The sequence below is a fragment of the Seriola aureovittata genome, chromosome 7, assembly GCF_021018895.1.
Source record: "Seriola aureovittata isolate HTS-2021-v1 ecotype China chromosome 7, ASM2101889v1, whole genome shotgun sequence".
Lineage (NCBI taxonomy): Eukaryota > Metazoa > Chordata > Actinopteri > Carangiformes > Carangidae > Seriola > Seriola aureovittata.
Genome location: NC_079370.1, coordinates 22,915,400 through 22,931,758, shown reverse-complemented (window position 1 = coordinate 22,931,758; position 16,359 = coordinate 22,915,400). Strand labels below are relative to the sequence as shown.

At 41.3% G+C, this 16,359-nt stretch overlaps 1 protein-coding gene across 1 annotated transcript; it reads left to right on the top strand.

Annotated features, from left to right (window-relative positions):
- Positions 1-10,435: 10,435 nt before the first annotated feature.
- Positions 10,436-15,812, top strand: tent5aa (terminal nucleotidyltransferase 5Aa). Its single transcript, XM_056381498.1, has 2 exons — positions 10,436-11,731; positions 12,267-15,812. The coding sequence occupies exons 1-2, from the start codon at positions 11,306-11,308 to the stop codon at positions 13,044-13,046; spliced, it is 1,206 nt and encodes a 401-aa protein (XP_056237473.1). The 5' UTR covers positions 10,436-11,305; the 3' UTR covers positions 13,047-15,812.
- Positions 15,813-16,359: the final 547 nt, after the last annotated feature.

The window sequence follows — 16,359 nt, the reverse complement described above, 5'->3', positions numbered from 1 at the left end:
GTCCATATTTCAGTTTAGATTTCAGAGGGCAGAATGAAAAAAGAAACATATTTCATTTTCCCAATTACTCCCTTGTTTTTTTGTCTTTTTTAGAACTACAACTTGGTCCTTTATTGAAAAATGTGGTTCTCACTGCATCTAATAAAGATAACATTTAATCCCCCTGTCTCCCGACACCTCATCTGCCCGGCATGAGCAAAGGACCATTATCGAGTCTCAGCCTTTGATTAACTGTGATGACCCTGATCTGAGCAGAGAGTCTGCCGATTTAGGGATTTTATTGGCTGTAATTGCAGGTAGAGCATCACATCGGAAGTCAGGGAGAGACAGCTTGTGGGGGAAATATTAATTACAGATTAGGATCTATTAGCAGGTGCAGAGATGACACATGAATCAAAGCCTTGGAGAAAAACTCTGCCTCTTTACATCACGCCGCAATGAGCCAGGCTGACACCACGAGCCAATGAGTAACTTGTTACAAGGACTGCTCATCCTGAGCGTCTGTGCCCTGAATAGAAATGTAGTGTTTTTGTAGGTAGTGGAGTGCCACATGACATGTTTTAAAATAAGACTTTCAAGCATGAAAAAGCAGCCTACATAATGTACTTGCGTTTACACTCTCTCCGTGCTGATATTCATTTATGTGATACCTGTGGATCAGAGGTTCCCTGATATATTCACGCAGGCTACAACCCTGTCTGTACCCCTTCATCAACACTACCTTCATGTTCCAAATATGGTCATTTGAAAAATAGAATATTTATTTATTTTTCATACGCTTTAACTGTAATATTTAGGATGGTTGGTAAAATTTGCATTCACACTTGCCTGCGGTGGAATCTGGATGTTTCAGCCATTTAATGCTGTCCATTACCTTCTAGCTATTAGCAATGAACTGTTTTACCCATTTCAACCAATTATCAATTACTTAAGCTATCAATTACAACAATTTATCCATTAAATGAGCTATTTGCAAGTTTTGCTATTGCTACATAGCCAGTTTTAGTATAAACAGCAGTTTACTTACCAGTCTAGAAAAAACGCTGAGTTCAGCATCAAACTTCATTCCTTTACTCATCGAGAGCTGTCTCCAGTGGTGAGCTGTCTCCAACTTTTAGCTATATTAACTTTTTCTTTTAGCTATATCTGTCATTTATGCATTATTTATGCACTTTAAAATAACTATTTCAATAATTAATCCATTATTTCTACCCATTTTAACAATTTATGCTTTACTATTAACTACCATTTTTAATATTTCAACCATTGACCTCATGAAAATTTTAGGAGCCTAAGCATGGCCACCATATGGGGAGAGAAAAGTTAGGACAATTCTAAGGATCCATGTCAGGAGCCCTACAAACTGAACATTAGGTGTTTTATAGATAATATTAAATTATTAACCAATAATCATCATTAATAGAAAATGTTATTTACAAAGTAATTGCAGTGCCCAGGAGAAGTTGACCTTCCTCCTGTGTGCTGTGCCTGGCCTCTTGCCAACTTCAAACACCCTAAAGATCAGGGGCAAAGAAGAAGACCCATCCTGCAAGCAGTATGAAGCAACCCTTTGGACCGTGAGGTGGAGGCACGGCAAAGTCTTCACAGAAATTGCCAAATGGACGGACCTGCAGAGGATTGAAGCTAATAAACACCAGGCATCACCACCAATTTACTGATTTCCAAAGGGAAGGAGATGAGGCTCCTAGGGCAAGAACAACCTGCCCTCATTTTTGCATTGAGCTTCACACTAGGAGACACAAGTTGACTTGAAGAAGAGACTTGCCTTTCCAGAGGAGGTGGCAGTAATCTCACTCCGTCCAGACATCCTTCTATTCTTCTCTCCAGGAGCACAAAAAACATCTTACAGGCCAAACTCACAGTACCCTGGGAAGACAGGCTACCCATCTCTCACCCGCTGAAGAAATCCAAGAACCAGGGTTTGATCGATGAGGCTCTTGTCAAAGTATGGCATGCATCCACATTCCCCATTTCCCAGTAACATCAGTGTGCGATTTCTTACAGAAGAAGAGTTTGGAACCAAAACAACTGAAGAAAGTCACTTGGGAGGTTGCCATGGCAGCTGAGACCAGCTCAAGATGTTTGTTGTTGATGAAAGTCTGCAGTTGGAACCCCGCTGCAGGCTGAGGGGCAAAACACTTGAGACCCTGACATCATACCTGCTGAAGATGCAGAAGCTTTCTCGACAATGTGAAAGCTCTGAGCTGCCACCGAGAAATACCGCCATCTTAAAAAGCTTCTTGTAGCAAAGCATCTTTAGGGTTTATTTCATCAATTCTTTTTATCCATGTGAACAATTTATCTGTATAAACAATTTCTCCATGACTTTAAGCTATTTCTTAACAGTTTATCCTGAGACAGCATGACAGAGCAGTGGAACATAGTTGAAGAAGATGCACTTTTCCTGTGGAGGGATGGTGGAGGATACTGTAGGCTCTGGCCATCGAGCCTTCCTGCCAGGCAGATGGGAAAGTCATAGCGCCATACTTCCAGACAGTGAGGATAACTTCTGGATTAATTTGTTTATGGAGAAAAAGAGAAATTGCGAGACACTCTGTGGAATACCTCCTACATTCCCAACCTGCTCTGACTGGAGAATGCCAAAGCAAAAAATGATCAAGGTCAAAGCTCCATTTATCCAGCATGATTTCATCCCTCATCAGCCTGCTTGTCATCTGTTTCGGTCTAATGATTGTAAATGATTCCTTAGTAGTTCTCCGACCTCTTTCATGCTAAGTGTACCAGTCAATTATGCCTGGGAGCAGAATGGAAATATTGCACTTTAAGAGCAACTGAAATAAAATTAAAATATTTTTAAAGGTTTTATTTTTATAATTATGCTGAAGTTGTATTCAGTTATAGCCTATAGTTGATTTGTGTGGTTCATTACTGGGAACTAGCAAGTTGAAAACTGTTTTGTTATTGAAGGTTTTATTTTAGGTCTCTTTTCCATGAAACACTGCAGACTCTTTTTTTCTTCTTCTCTTATACAGGAAAGTTGCATAAGTTGAAATCATGTCAAGATAAAAATGAGGAAGTTGATGAAAATGATAAGTGACAGCAAAATGAACATGCAACCTCATCTACCCCTTAGTAACCCACATTGTGTCAGTGAGATTAGTGAATGCAATAAGAAATGTTTTAATGACCAGCAAAAATTCAATTTTGCAGCCCCTGCAACAGAAATATATATATATATATATATATATATATACGGAGAGAAAAAACAACTTATTTGATTCATGTCAATGATTTAATGTTTGTGCTCTCAAATTAATAACAGAACATTAATATGCAGAAATGATTCATTCAAGAGCAGGAATTATTCATTTGAGAGTACAAATGATTATCCACCCAAACAAATCCTGGACTCTCTAGGAACAACAAAGGGAAACCAGAACGTTTGTTTTTATGCTTTCATAAATAAAGTATACATCATTAGTTTTGAGGAGTTATACTTGAGTCTATCAAAAATTTTCATATAGAAAAAGATTACTTCCAGCTTCCTCCCAAATGTCCAAATATAATTGGTTATTATCATATGTAGAGTATGCATGCTGAAATTTACTATAAAATGAAGTTAATAAATTGCATAGATTTCGTGTCGGAACTGAAAATACCAGACGAGAGTTTACAAGTGGTTTAATCTGCAAAATTCAAAGACACTCTACAGTGTACATACAATGCTAGGGAAATATAACAATATACAGTATATGCATTAGCCACTTCAACAAATAATAATAATTACAATATAAATATTTGAATTTAAATATAATATTAATCATTTAAGATGTGTTCTGACTGACATTTAATAGGGGATGCAGGTGTTGCAGTTTACAATTTGAACAGTAGGTCATTTAACAGCCGTCACTACAAATGCAGAGCCAGTCATCCATAATATCTTAAGAGTTACTTAAGTTATTCATACTTTTCTTTGGCTTGAATGCTGACCTGGAGCTGAAAGAGTCTTCCAGCCGCTTAGTTTCCCTTCATAGCCTCAGTCAGAGAGGGTCGACTGGCCCTTTCAATCCTATTTAGTGGACATGGAGCCAGTTAGCCTTGGATTACCTGACCTCTTGGCGGCCGTCACTCTGCTGGCAGCTTTACAAAGATCATTAGGGTCTCAGGAAGTGTTACTCTGAGAATGTGGCCAGAACGTGACAGCCGTCCTGCTGTCTTGGCCGTCGTTCATGTGACGTCCAACTTGGCTTTCGTATGTTGTCAGTCTGACAGCTTCAGAGCCACGTGTCTCCTGGCAAAGAGTGTGGTCTTGTGACATCTTCAAAGCTTGGTCACAAAGTGAAGAGCCAAGCCCGTGGTCGCACTGACAGTTATTCTGAACGTGTGGAAATGTGACTGTTCTGTTTTTGCAAAGGTTTTCTGTTGCCTCTGCTGTCATTAGAGCATCTTCTCTCCTGTCTGCACTATTATACTATACTTTTTCAAACACCCCTCCCCATTTTAACTTATATTTCATGAGAAATATCTTTGAACACATGGTTCTTTGGGGTTCATGCAACATGTATCATTGTTGGGAATGCAAATTTGGCCAAACCATGGTTCATTTCTGACTGGCTTTCTTTTCCTCTTCTTCGCTTTCTCCTTCTTCATCTTTACCAATTGTCATCTTTTAAAGCTTAATGGAATTGTTCAGCATTTTTGGAAAAAATTCACTTTCTTCATGAGAGGTTTGATCCCATAGCCAGCAACCAGGTGGCTTAGCTTAGCATAAAGATGGGAAAATGCTAACCTGGGTCTATCCAGAGGTAACAGAATTTACCAGCACCTCTTAAAACTCACTAATTTACACTTTGTATTCCCTTTGTTTGATCTGTACAAAAACCGAAGCGTAAAAAGTGTTGGTTTTACAATGAATTGTGGTTTTACAAGGGGCTGTGGTTTTACGAGGGATTGTTGGTAACCTTGTGGTGACAGTAAGACTTCAGAAAGTTACTGACACTGTCCAAGAAATAGTCCTGCATATAACACCTTGTAAATCTACAAATTGCTGTATATGTTACCTCTGGACAGTACCAGGCTAACTGTTTCCACCTATTTGCAGCCGTTTTGCAAACCAATGCTAACTGGCTGCTGACTACAGCTTCATATTTATTGTGTGTACATGAGAGTGGTATCAATCTTTTTGTGTCTCTTGGCAAGAAAGTGAATAACTGTATTACCTCAAAATGTCAAGCTCTTCCTTCTAAGGATAAAGATTGTTGATATATCCTTGTTCCAATAAGGCATCACTTATCCTCCTGTCGTTTGTTTCATCCCCCTGTCTCGAACAACTGCTAAGACATGTTGTTACTGTTAATGGACACACCCGCAAAAGATGCAGGGTGCAATTAAGTATGCAGTTACATTGCTGCAGATGAGAAAACCTCACATAGAAGCCCTCGAGCTAAAGGTGTGGCTGTTTGATGTGGAGTTTTTCCAGCACGCCTTCTGCATGATTTGGACATCCAGGTGGGGGGAGAGGCTGTCATACCATTAAGGTGGATGCAAGTTAGCCAGAGACAGCACATACAGTACCAAGATCACAGCACGTCTGTAGCATCTATTAGTCTCTCAAGTGCTTTAGCAGCAGCACTGAGCTCCTTTACTGTCTCTGGACCTGCAGGCTGTGAGATCACAAAGACCCTATAATGAGGAAGATTAGGTGAGATGGGCCCTTCTCTATCTCCCTGTGAAACAGGACTCCTTCTGTAACCTTCAGCATTAATCTGCCAGAATAATTCGAGACCAAACACACCACACACACCATCCATTTGGGATCAAACAGAGCTGAAATAAAGGGCTCCTCTGTGCAGAAGCGACTGCTGCTGTTCCTTCACTCCACAGACCCTGTATAACCCCACGCTACATTTCCTTGTCGACGGAGCGTTTCTCCAGCTTTTGGTCACTGGGGGTCAGAGGCAGTTTGACTGAAAAGGACTGGAAATCCCATTTCTGTCTGTTTGCCTCTGATCTGAGACCAAAACTAACTCCGCCGTCAGCACTGGGAATATCTCCCCGACAGCCGGGACAAACTAATGTGACCATCCTGGAAATCCAGTTATCTCTGTGAGGAGAGGATGAGGGTTGCGGAGGAGTGATCGCTAGTTATGTCATCGCTCACACTTTTTTTTTTTCAAGCAACTTCGCCTCAGAAACTGCTCACCCACATGTGAGACCGTCATCAGGCTGCAGAGCTTCTGAGGTCAAGTGCTTCTGATTGAACGTGACACCCAGTTATTCCATCTTCTTTACTTCACGAGGGCGCACTAGCAGCAGAAAAAAAGGAGTTCCCCTTCTGTTGTCGGTTAAAAAGTGAACTGTCTTTTGTTTGACACTGCATTTAAATCTCTCGCTGTCATCACAAAAGACTCAGTGCACATGTCAAGAGAACTTTTTTGTACGTTACATGCATCGTTTCATCACTCAACACTCCTCATTGGCTCGTTCTCCCATTTTGGCACAACAACAAGTGGCTCTGTTCTCTGGTGGTTACGTTTTTCTTATTGCCCATAAAGTGGCATTCTACCAATAGGCTCATTGGTTTTTGATGGCTTGAATCAACACTATCGTTTTTTAGGCTGAAGTCAGTGATAAATGATATGTGGCAGTCATATCCAATTTGTCACAAGGTTGCAGGAAGTCAGTGTTTCCTCAACAATGTCATTCTTGTAAAGAATAACAGGAAACAACACATCACTAAGATTCTCTGACAAACCTTTAAAAAACAAAGACATCATGGAGCCCCAATATCTTCAATATTTAAAAATAGATAAGCAAATAAATGAAAACATATAATAAATTATTTATATGAAAAAATGGAGTAGAAAATACACACAAATTATGGCATTCTTTAAAGGTGCTATATGTAAGTTTTCTCTGTCGTCAAATGTGGTTTCTTGTCAAAAGCTTTAGCCATCGATGCGTTTACAAGACAAGAGGTTAGCGTACGCAGACTGGACACTGCGGTGACTCAATATCGCAAAGTTGCATTATGAGACGGGATGGCCTGGGGCTAGCTGGTTAGCATGCTAACTTCAGTAGAAGAAAAGAAGTGATAGAAACAGAAGCAAAACAAGAGGCTTGCTTTCTAACTGCTGGAGACAGCTCTTGGCGAGTAAAGAAATAAAGTTTGATGCTGAATGCTCAGCGTTTCCTCTAGGTAAGTAAACAGTTGGTAATGCTAATGTTGGCTATGTAGTGATGGCAAAAACTTAAATATAGCACCTTTAAAAAAGCAGCTGCTGCCGCTAGTTGGTCACTTCAGTTACTTCCGCATTGTTGTTGTTGCTCTGGTCATCGTTGAGCCTGTTACAAAAGGCTGAGGCCACGCGACTGGTGAAATGGTGAAAGGACAATGTGAGGACAACTCCATTGTCATGTAAAGTCTCATCGTGAAATAAAAAGAGACTTTTGAAAACAGTATTTTGAAATGAAAAAAAAAATCTATACTTATATTAAAATGAATAACAACTCATAATTAGGGGTTAAACCTGGAATTAAAAAATTTTTTTTTGGTCACTTGGGAAACAAGTTTTGAAAGCGCAACACTGACATGTCATTATTCAAAAATGAACTTTAGCAAACAGTTGCCTAATTACAGCAGATACAGAGCAATATTAGCATTCATTTGGAGTCGTGTTTGTGTCCACCTGATAAGTCCAATATTCACTCTCCTTTTAGCTCCGTTTTATGGTCTCCACCAACTCCTTTAGCCACTAAGTGCTCCACTGTGTTCACCAGTTGGTCACTATTGTGTCAGTGTGCATTCAACAGACAATGTATAGTGGACTTTTAGAGCTTTTTTCGCTGACGGCTGCTGCCTCCTGCAACCAAAAACAACACTATGAAAGCAGTGGAAAACTGTAAAGTTGCAGCCAGACAGCAAAAAAATGATCTGAAACTCACTATAAGGCTCCGTAAAACTGAGGAGAGTTGCAGATTCGGGTCATAGTTCTCTGAAAGTTCAACACTAGAACATTGTTTTCACATTTACACATGATACATTACTATTATCAATTATAGCCACTTTAAGTTTTCATATGAACATTATTATTATAATATTTTTTTTAATATATGTGTTTTAAGAATACTGTTTTAAGTTTGGTTGGTGTTTAGATGCATTTGATATTGATTTTTCCAGTAAAATGATGAGTTATCTTTTATATCTGTGCAAGTTTTTTTTTCAAAGGTCTAATGCCATCAGGAATAAAAGTTCAAAAATCACGGCTGTTGACATAAGATGCAGGATCATGTTCAGTGAGCAACGCCACAAGAGAGGGGTTGAGGTCCACCCCAGCAGATTGTTTGACCTGAAGGAAAAAGCTCAAAGGCAGCAGGGATATTACTCTTCATGGTAGATAAATCCAAATCACGCAGTCAGATAAATGGCACTGGAAAGCAAAACAGGTCTATCTTTTTCCTTTTACGTTTTATTGTGCTGAACTGTCCAGAAAATGTTTCATGGATCCCTGAGGCAAGTCTGTGTGACTGTAAACCATAAATTTATGAGGAACAGAAGAAGAAGTCTTCTCTTCCACATACATTTACATTGAGCCTCTAGAGCAGGAAAACTGTGCTCTGTTCAGTTTTTTTTTTTTTTACTAACACCAACCAGTTGGATGTGGAAAAACATTAATATCACCAGAGGGAAAAGGTGTGTATTGTTTCTGAATTCTTGCTTCTTTTTAATTTTCTGACAGCATAATCTCATTCATGTTTTTCAGTAACCACCTGCCAATGAATCATCCGCTTCACAGTGAGAAATGAGATGCCAGGCAGTATTTACACAAAACAACTCAACAGGAGGGCTCTGTCTTGGAAGCAGGATACTGTACAGTATATGTGTGTGTACCTGCAGTTAGTCTCTGTCAGTGGCTTTGATTTAGCATTGCAGAGAGTGGTTGACCTGAGGGACTCTGTCCAATCCATAGCAACCATCTCTCCACACCTGGGAAACACATCGGGCGAGGCTGCACTCGCTCCATTGTAACCGACTAATAGTTCCATGTACATTTCCAGATGTGGTATTCAATTTCAGAGATCAACCTGTCTGACACACGCCAAAGCTAAGTATGAAAACAAAACAAAAGTTATATTTTTAAAAGTCAACTGAAGGGCCAATCTTTAAAACTATTCACTGCTTCTTTTTTTTTTTGAAACAGTCTCTTCCTTCTAAATTCTTAATTTGTAATTTAAGGAGGTTATTTTACCACTATATTCACTGTAGAAGCTAAACCATGTGACTGTAAACTTCAATATGACTGACTGTGTGTGTCCTGTCTCGCTGAGGCAGTGACACTGTGCAGAGGCAGAGCTCCTGTGTGGGTCTCAGAGTTAAGACAAGTGCAATAGAGTAAATGGGATAATCAGGGTTTACAGATCTGGGTGGCTGCAGTGACGCAGGGCTTTACGCTGCCTAATGGTGTCAGTGACACCTGCCCCACTCTGCCATAGCCTCTGCGTGTACCTGAACCCTCCGGCCTGCTTTCGTCTGACCCCTGACCCCTGACCCCCCTATGCCCCGCCGCAAGCTGCCTGGACAAGGAACTGTCTTGTGCTTGGAAATCTTATTATCATCTCATTTGATATTTCCGAATAGGATTCCTTGTGAAAAACTGATCCCATATAGATTAATAAGGATCCTGCAGTTTTTCTAAGTTTAAAATTTACAATTAGTGATTTAATGTATATGTTAAGTTGTGTGTAGCAGGTGTTTCTACAGTTTAAAGGGCAAACTTATTGTCAACACAGGTCATCTGAAGCTGAGGGTAACCTATCAGTGGGAGGTTGCTGACCCTGATCTGAAGGTGTTAGCAGTCTGGGTGTAACAGACTTATGAGATTTCAGAGAAAATATTTCCTGTCTGCTTTAAACAGCACAAGCCCCAGCTCCTAGAGCACTACTGGAGTTGGTAGAAATTGAATGTATATTATAGTGCTTTAATGTGGCGCTTTAAAGGTAATGATCCCTGAAAGCCACTGTATTAGTTCAGTTCAGGACCTAAATCGGCCCACAGAGGGCGACATGGCAACGTGAAGTGAGCTGAAGAGCTCATCAGTTAAAGTTTACAGATTGGAAAATACTTTTATATTTATTTATATTTATATCTTTTTCTTTTTTGTGTGTCTATATTTTATTTTTTGTTATAGAGGGGTGATTACAACCACAGGAAATATGTTGGCACTTGAATGAATTTAGGTGCACCAAATAGGCTAGGATTTTGAGTAATATTATTTATTGTTATATTTAAACTTCAGGGTCTTCAGATTAAAAGCACTGTAAAAAATAAATAAATAAAAAAAATAAATAAAAAAATATATATACACATATACATATCATGGAGGTGTAGCTGGTACATTGAGCCTTAGAGTGTGATCATGTTGAGCAGGTTTTCGGTGAGCAGCAGACTGTCAGAGGGGGCGGGGTTGAAGCACAGCTGACATCTTCAGACCACCGACCTGACTTGCAGAAGGATGGTGCGGGTCAAGTGGGCAGGTAACGGTTAACTTCTCCGCAAGTGAAAGAAATACGTTAAACTACACAGAGCTAGGAAACGCAGGCAGAATTTCCTGAGCCCAAACAAGTTGCATTAACTGGGATTATTACTTGGCAGCGAGAGGAAAGAAATTAAAAAATATGTAGGAGCTGCGCGTATAAATCCACAAGATTCCTGTGAGGGGCAGATCGTCGGAGGGAGGATTGAACCAAAGTGCGACTTGAGGAGCAGCTTATTCATGCAAATTCGTAAAATCATAGGCGTGCCTTTGGGCGATGGAGTCACAGCCGGAAAAACAAACCCCCTCCTGGATCATCAGCGACCTTCAAAGACTGTGATGCGCAGCGCTCGGACGCATTGACAGCGGCACCGGGGCAAATGTTTTAAAAGCTCAGAGAAAAGAGAAGAGAAAGTTAGGGCTTGTTTTTCTGCACGCTCGTGTTGACTGGCTGCACTTCTTCCTCAACACAACCACCAGCTCGACAGCTGCGCCACTGGACCTCCAACCACAGGCTTTACTGAGCGAACTGTAACGCACTGCCGCGAATATCACTGTTTGCCTTGGTTATTTCATAGTTGTTGTTTTTTTTTTTTTTACATTTATATATATTTGTTTACAGTCAATACAGGCGATTTCAGATACTGAGATTCCTCATGCGGATGTAGTGGCCGCCCTACTTTATTGAATTTGTGCGTAAAGACGCCACCACTGATTTGTTCCTTTTCTGAGAAAAAACGATTTAATTTTTAATTTTTATTTAAATCGCGGTGGACTTTTCTCGCAGCACCATGTCAGAAGAGGACAGTAGCTCCACCACCAGCTATATGTCTGACACAGAAGGCAGCAACGTTAGCGTCCTCAACTGGGAGCAAGTGCAGCGGCTGGACGCCATCCTGACGGAGACCATCCCGATTCACGGCCGCGGAAACTTCCCCACTCTGGAGATGCAGCCGCGGCAGATCGTCAAAGTGGTGCGCAGTCGGATGGAGGAGAAACAGATCCACGTCCGGGACGTTCGGTTAAACGGCTCTGCAGCCAGCCACATCCTGCACGGGGACAGCGGACTGGGCTATAAGGACCTTGACCTAATATTTTGCGCAGATATGAAAGGTGAAAGTGATTTCCAGACTGTGAAGGACATAGTTTTGGACTGTCTCCTGGATTTTTTACCGGACTGTGTGAATAAAGAGAAAATTACCCCGTTAACGTTAAAGGTACATCCACCCCCAACTTTGTGCTTTTTTTCTGCTTCAGTTGTTTACTTTTAGATATGTGATAACATTTAATTGCATTTGTGCCAATTCGCCTTAATGACCATTATGTGTAGCTCAATGTGCAATTAGATTAGTTTAGTGATAGTAAAAAGTTGGTTTTCTGTAGTTAAGAGGATTGAGTTAACCCAATTTGAAGGGATCCTGAGCTCAGCCACCTAGATCCCATATCCAAGTACATTCTATGCTCTTTACTATTGGGGTCAATAGTATTAATAACACAAGATAGATAGATAGATATGAAGATAGATATGTAGATAGATAGATAGATAGATAGATAGATAGATAGATAGATAGATAGATATAGAAAAAGGGTCATTAGATATAAAACCTAGTTGTATAATGAAAAATTAAGCATAAATGTGCAAATTAATTATTGTACCTTTAAGGCTGTCTACTTAACGTTTATGCTCTCTTTCTCTGTCCCTCTCTCTCCCCCTCTGCTTCATATTTATGCCTCACACACACACACACATAGGAGGCCTATGTGCAGAAGATGGTGAAGGTGTGTAATGACTCAGACCGCTGGAGCCTCATCTCCCTCTCCAACAACCGGGGGAAGAATGTGGAGCTGAAGTTTGTGGACTCTCTCCGGCGGCAGTTTGAGTTCAGTGTGGACTCCTTTCAGATCAAGCTGGACTCCCTGCTGCTGTTCTACGAGTGCTCAGAGAACCCCATGGCCGAGACCTTCCACCCTACCATCATGGGAGAGAGCGTATATGGGGACTTCGGCGAGGCCCTGGACCACCTACGTCACAAGATCATCTGCACCCGCAACCCGGAGGAGATCCGAGGCGGGGGTCTGCTGAAGTACTGTCACCTGCTGGTGAGGGGTTTCCGTGCTGCCTCTGAGTCAGAGATGAAGTCCCTGCAGCGCTACATGTGCTCACGGTTCTTCATTGACTTCCCTGACATCGGTGAGCAGCAGCGCAAGCTGGAGTCATACCTTCAAAACCACTTTGTGGGCCTGGAGGACCGCAAGTACGACTACCTGATGACCCTCCACGGGGTGGTCAACGAGAGTACGGTGTGTCTGATGGGACACGAGAGGCGGCAGACCTTAGGGCTGATAGCCATGCTGGCAGTGCGAGTGCTTGCCGAGCAGAACGTCATTCCCAACGTGGCTAATGTTACATGTTACTACCAACCTGCTCCTTATGTGGCAGATGGCAACTTCAGTAACTACTACATAGCACAGGTACAGCCGGTGTTTGCTTGCCAGCAGCCTGCGTACTCCACCTGGCTTCCCTGTAACTGAGACAGCCCTGAGGAGAGGAGGAGGGAGAGAGTGTGATTTGTTTAAACAGGATCAAGCAGCATATTCGCTGCCTCAAACCTGCCCAGTGTTTGACAGCTGACAGAAAAAGGAGTCATCTTTTTAATGTTTTGCATCAAAGCTTGTGTTTTTGTTCATACGTTGAGTATGAATGCTAAATAAAGAACAGTTGGCTTTCGATTCAAGTACGTATTTCAATGTGAATATCTCACATTTCTTGAAACACAGACATCACCTGATCCTACCCAGGCCAATTAGGTCTGGAAAGGACTATTTTGGGTAGCTCGGAAGTAATGGCTAAATGCAAATATGTGACAGCCTTTAATGCAAGCAGCAGAACTGACATCGAGACTGATTGGATCTGTCGAGAACTGATTAGCCGGCAGGTTCCATCAGCAAAGCAAACGGCTGCATCAGTGTCCTGAAGTTGACAGCTACTCCAGCCCAGCTTTCAGGGGTGTCTTTCTCAGTGCCCACACACACACACACACACACACACACACACACACACACACACACACATGCTCTGGGTGAAATCAGAGGTGTGTGCAGGGCTCCAAAACGAGCACCCAGAGTCTGCTTTATGTCAGATCATCTGAGGTGAGATGCTGTTAAATTATTTTGGATAACAAACTGGTATCTCTGCCTTGCATTTGGATATAGTTATGGTTGTTTACAGACCAAAGATTTTTTTTGATTGTTTCTAACATTAAAACCCAATTTTGGTGGGGGGAAAAAAATTTAACAAAATATGAAGCTATGTCTATTTGTATATGTGAATATATGTGTGTTTATAAGTGCCTATTGCCTCTCGGCGGGCAGAGAAATCAGTGAGCAGGCCAAATGACTTTTGTGAATTAACCCCACTCTATTTATCGTCAGGCACACAAGACAATAGCACCCCAGAGGCTTGTGAATGTATACGTGAAATCATGCGCAGTCAGTGTTTGTGTTACGTTTGGATGCAAAAAAAATAAAAAATATAAAAAATAAAAAAAAGCACCATGCAGTAAAGTAGCAGTCAAATGTGCGATTGAGGGGTTGTTGCAAGATTCACATTTCTTGTGTGGATATTTGGAAACTCCAGATTTTATCTTATCTTTGAGTGATGCAAACATGTCCCCAACTTAATACTGGTGTTGTTCAGCTGTTTTGACAGAGGTTGGTCAAGCATTTTCAGATCATCAGCAACAAAAGAAAACTTACACACACGCACGCACACACACACACACACACATACACAGTATTTCCTGTATATTTTGTACAGTGGTGCTTCTTTTTTTTCTCATCTGAGAAAAAAAACAACAACATAAAAACAAGTTGACAAAATGATAGATAAGAGACAGAGAGAGGAAGGACTGCCGTCTGACAGAGAGCTGGTGTGTGTGTGTTCCTATGCTTCCTCCTGCAGTTGAAGGATATTTGCCGAGACACCTCAGATGATGAGACACTATTTGCTGTAGCACCCTGGCAGGGAATTCCTCAGCTGCTGCTGAAGAGCTTGAGTTTAGCTGGGGTTGGGTCTGCAGACGCTCTGTTCAGGGTTCAGAAAAATGTTGTGCCAAACATTTTGGTGGCCCCGCTGATAGCCCTAAAGTTTAATGAGCCATTTGTTGATGTAGACAAAGCTGCCGCGCTATAGAAAACGAGAGAGAGACAGGAGAGTGGAAAAAAAAAAAGAGAAAAAGGGGAATGCAGTGGTTAAAAGGCAGGAGGGAAAGTGAGTCAGTCTGGAGAGATGGGTGCAGCTGGTGATGGGGTTTATCTCTCTAGGGCTACCAAGCTTTACTGTACAAACTGTCTCTGTTAAGATCTGATTACAACTTAATGGACAGTGCTGCAGCTTTTCCCTTTTTTTCAGGGAAACCAAAATATTCAGTTATCAGCATTTGCTCTCTGTTTTAATAATCTGATTGTTGTTTAAAAAGGGTGAAAACTGAATAAAATTGAATGCATTCACACCAGCTTCAAGTAACTTTAGGTTGCAACTTATTTGTCATTTGTAAACGTTGCTTTAATGATGCCCATTGATGGTTATTATGCTTCAATCCACATCCGTTTTAAAGAACTGTATATATATGATTACATGCCTCAGCTTTGCCAACACTCTTTATCTTTGCAAACTATCCTGTAGCCTTTTCCTTAATGGCAAAAATGCTGATTTTAAGCATAAAGACGTGGGTTAGGCCCCACAACCAGCATCGACTCAACTCTGTGACACAAGGAGAAATTCTCTCGCTGAAAAAGCATTTCTCTCTCGCCCTCTGTCTGGCGATCCATACCTGCTCTGTTCAGTCGTTTCTCCTTCTCAATGACTGTCCACGTCGACGGTATCATTTGGATTGTGCAGGCAATGTATTGTCACTTGATACTCAGTGAAGTCCTAACAGCTGACTAGCTAGCTAGCTCCAGTCTGCCTGTCAGTTAGTGATTGTGCCTGTCAGTTAGAGATTGTGGGTTACTGCATTGTCTTGTATGAGTTATCTCAAATATCTGTTTCTGTTCATGCAGTCTTTTACAAATCACACTTTGAAAAAGAAAAGAAAAAGATCTTTGTCTTGTATGTATATTTTTTATGATTGTTATTTTTATAAATGTATCAGACACTGCAGATGTTGCAGTGCTTTTGAATCTGTGATTGGGCTTCAAAGGATATGTTCTCAATAGCTTTTTTGCTATATTATGTTATGTGTCCAATGGGTCAAAAGGTTAAAGATGTTTTCATCAATAAAATATCTGAAAACCAGATTTGCAATGTCTGTCGTTATTCAGCCGAGCCTAAATCAAGTTTACTGCACAGCTTTCCTCCAGACACAAACCCTCTGCCAAACATGAGAAATTGCTCATTTGTCTTTTAACTTCAGATTTCTTCTTTCAAAAGAGAATCAGAGAGTCTCTTTGCACTGACGTAAGCCATTCAGTGGCTTTCACATGGGTTCCCCGCTCACTCGCTCAGAGGCAAATCCCTGCCATGGCCTGCCGGGCCCATCAGGCCCAGCCAGAAACCCGTCCAGAACTGGCTCGCTGCTGCCAGAAAGAGCTGTTGTTGAATGTGAGGGGATTTGCATCCACCCAAAAAAGAGACTTTAACGCTTTTGTACAATGAATATCTTTGCCTGCTCATCAAATTCTCTCTGTCAACAGCCCCCACCACCACCACGACCACCACCACCCCCCCACCCCCAACCCCATACACAGACAGCAATGCAGTAATCATCAGTGCTAAGGCCTGCACAGACCAGAGTCCAACTGTCTCATGGTTGTCAGGCTGAAATAAAACTCACCACAACAGAAC

Bases quoted from the DNA above. Each gene is read 5' to 3' on its own strand.
- tent5aa (XM_056381498.1), top strand. From the start codon at position 11,306: ATGTCAGAAGAGGACAGTAGCTCCACCACCAGCTATATGTCTGACACA. The intron at 11,732-12,266 runs GTACATCCACCC...ACACACACATAG, and splicing joins TTACCCCGTTAACGTTAAAG to GAGGCCTATGTGCAGAAGAT.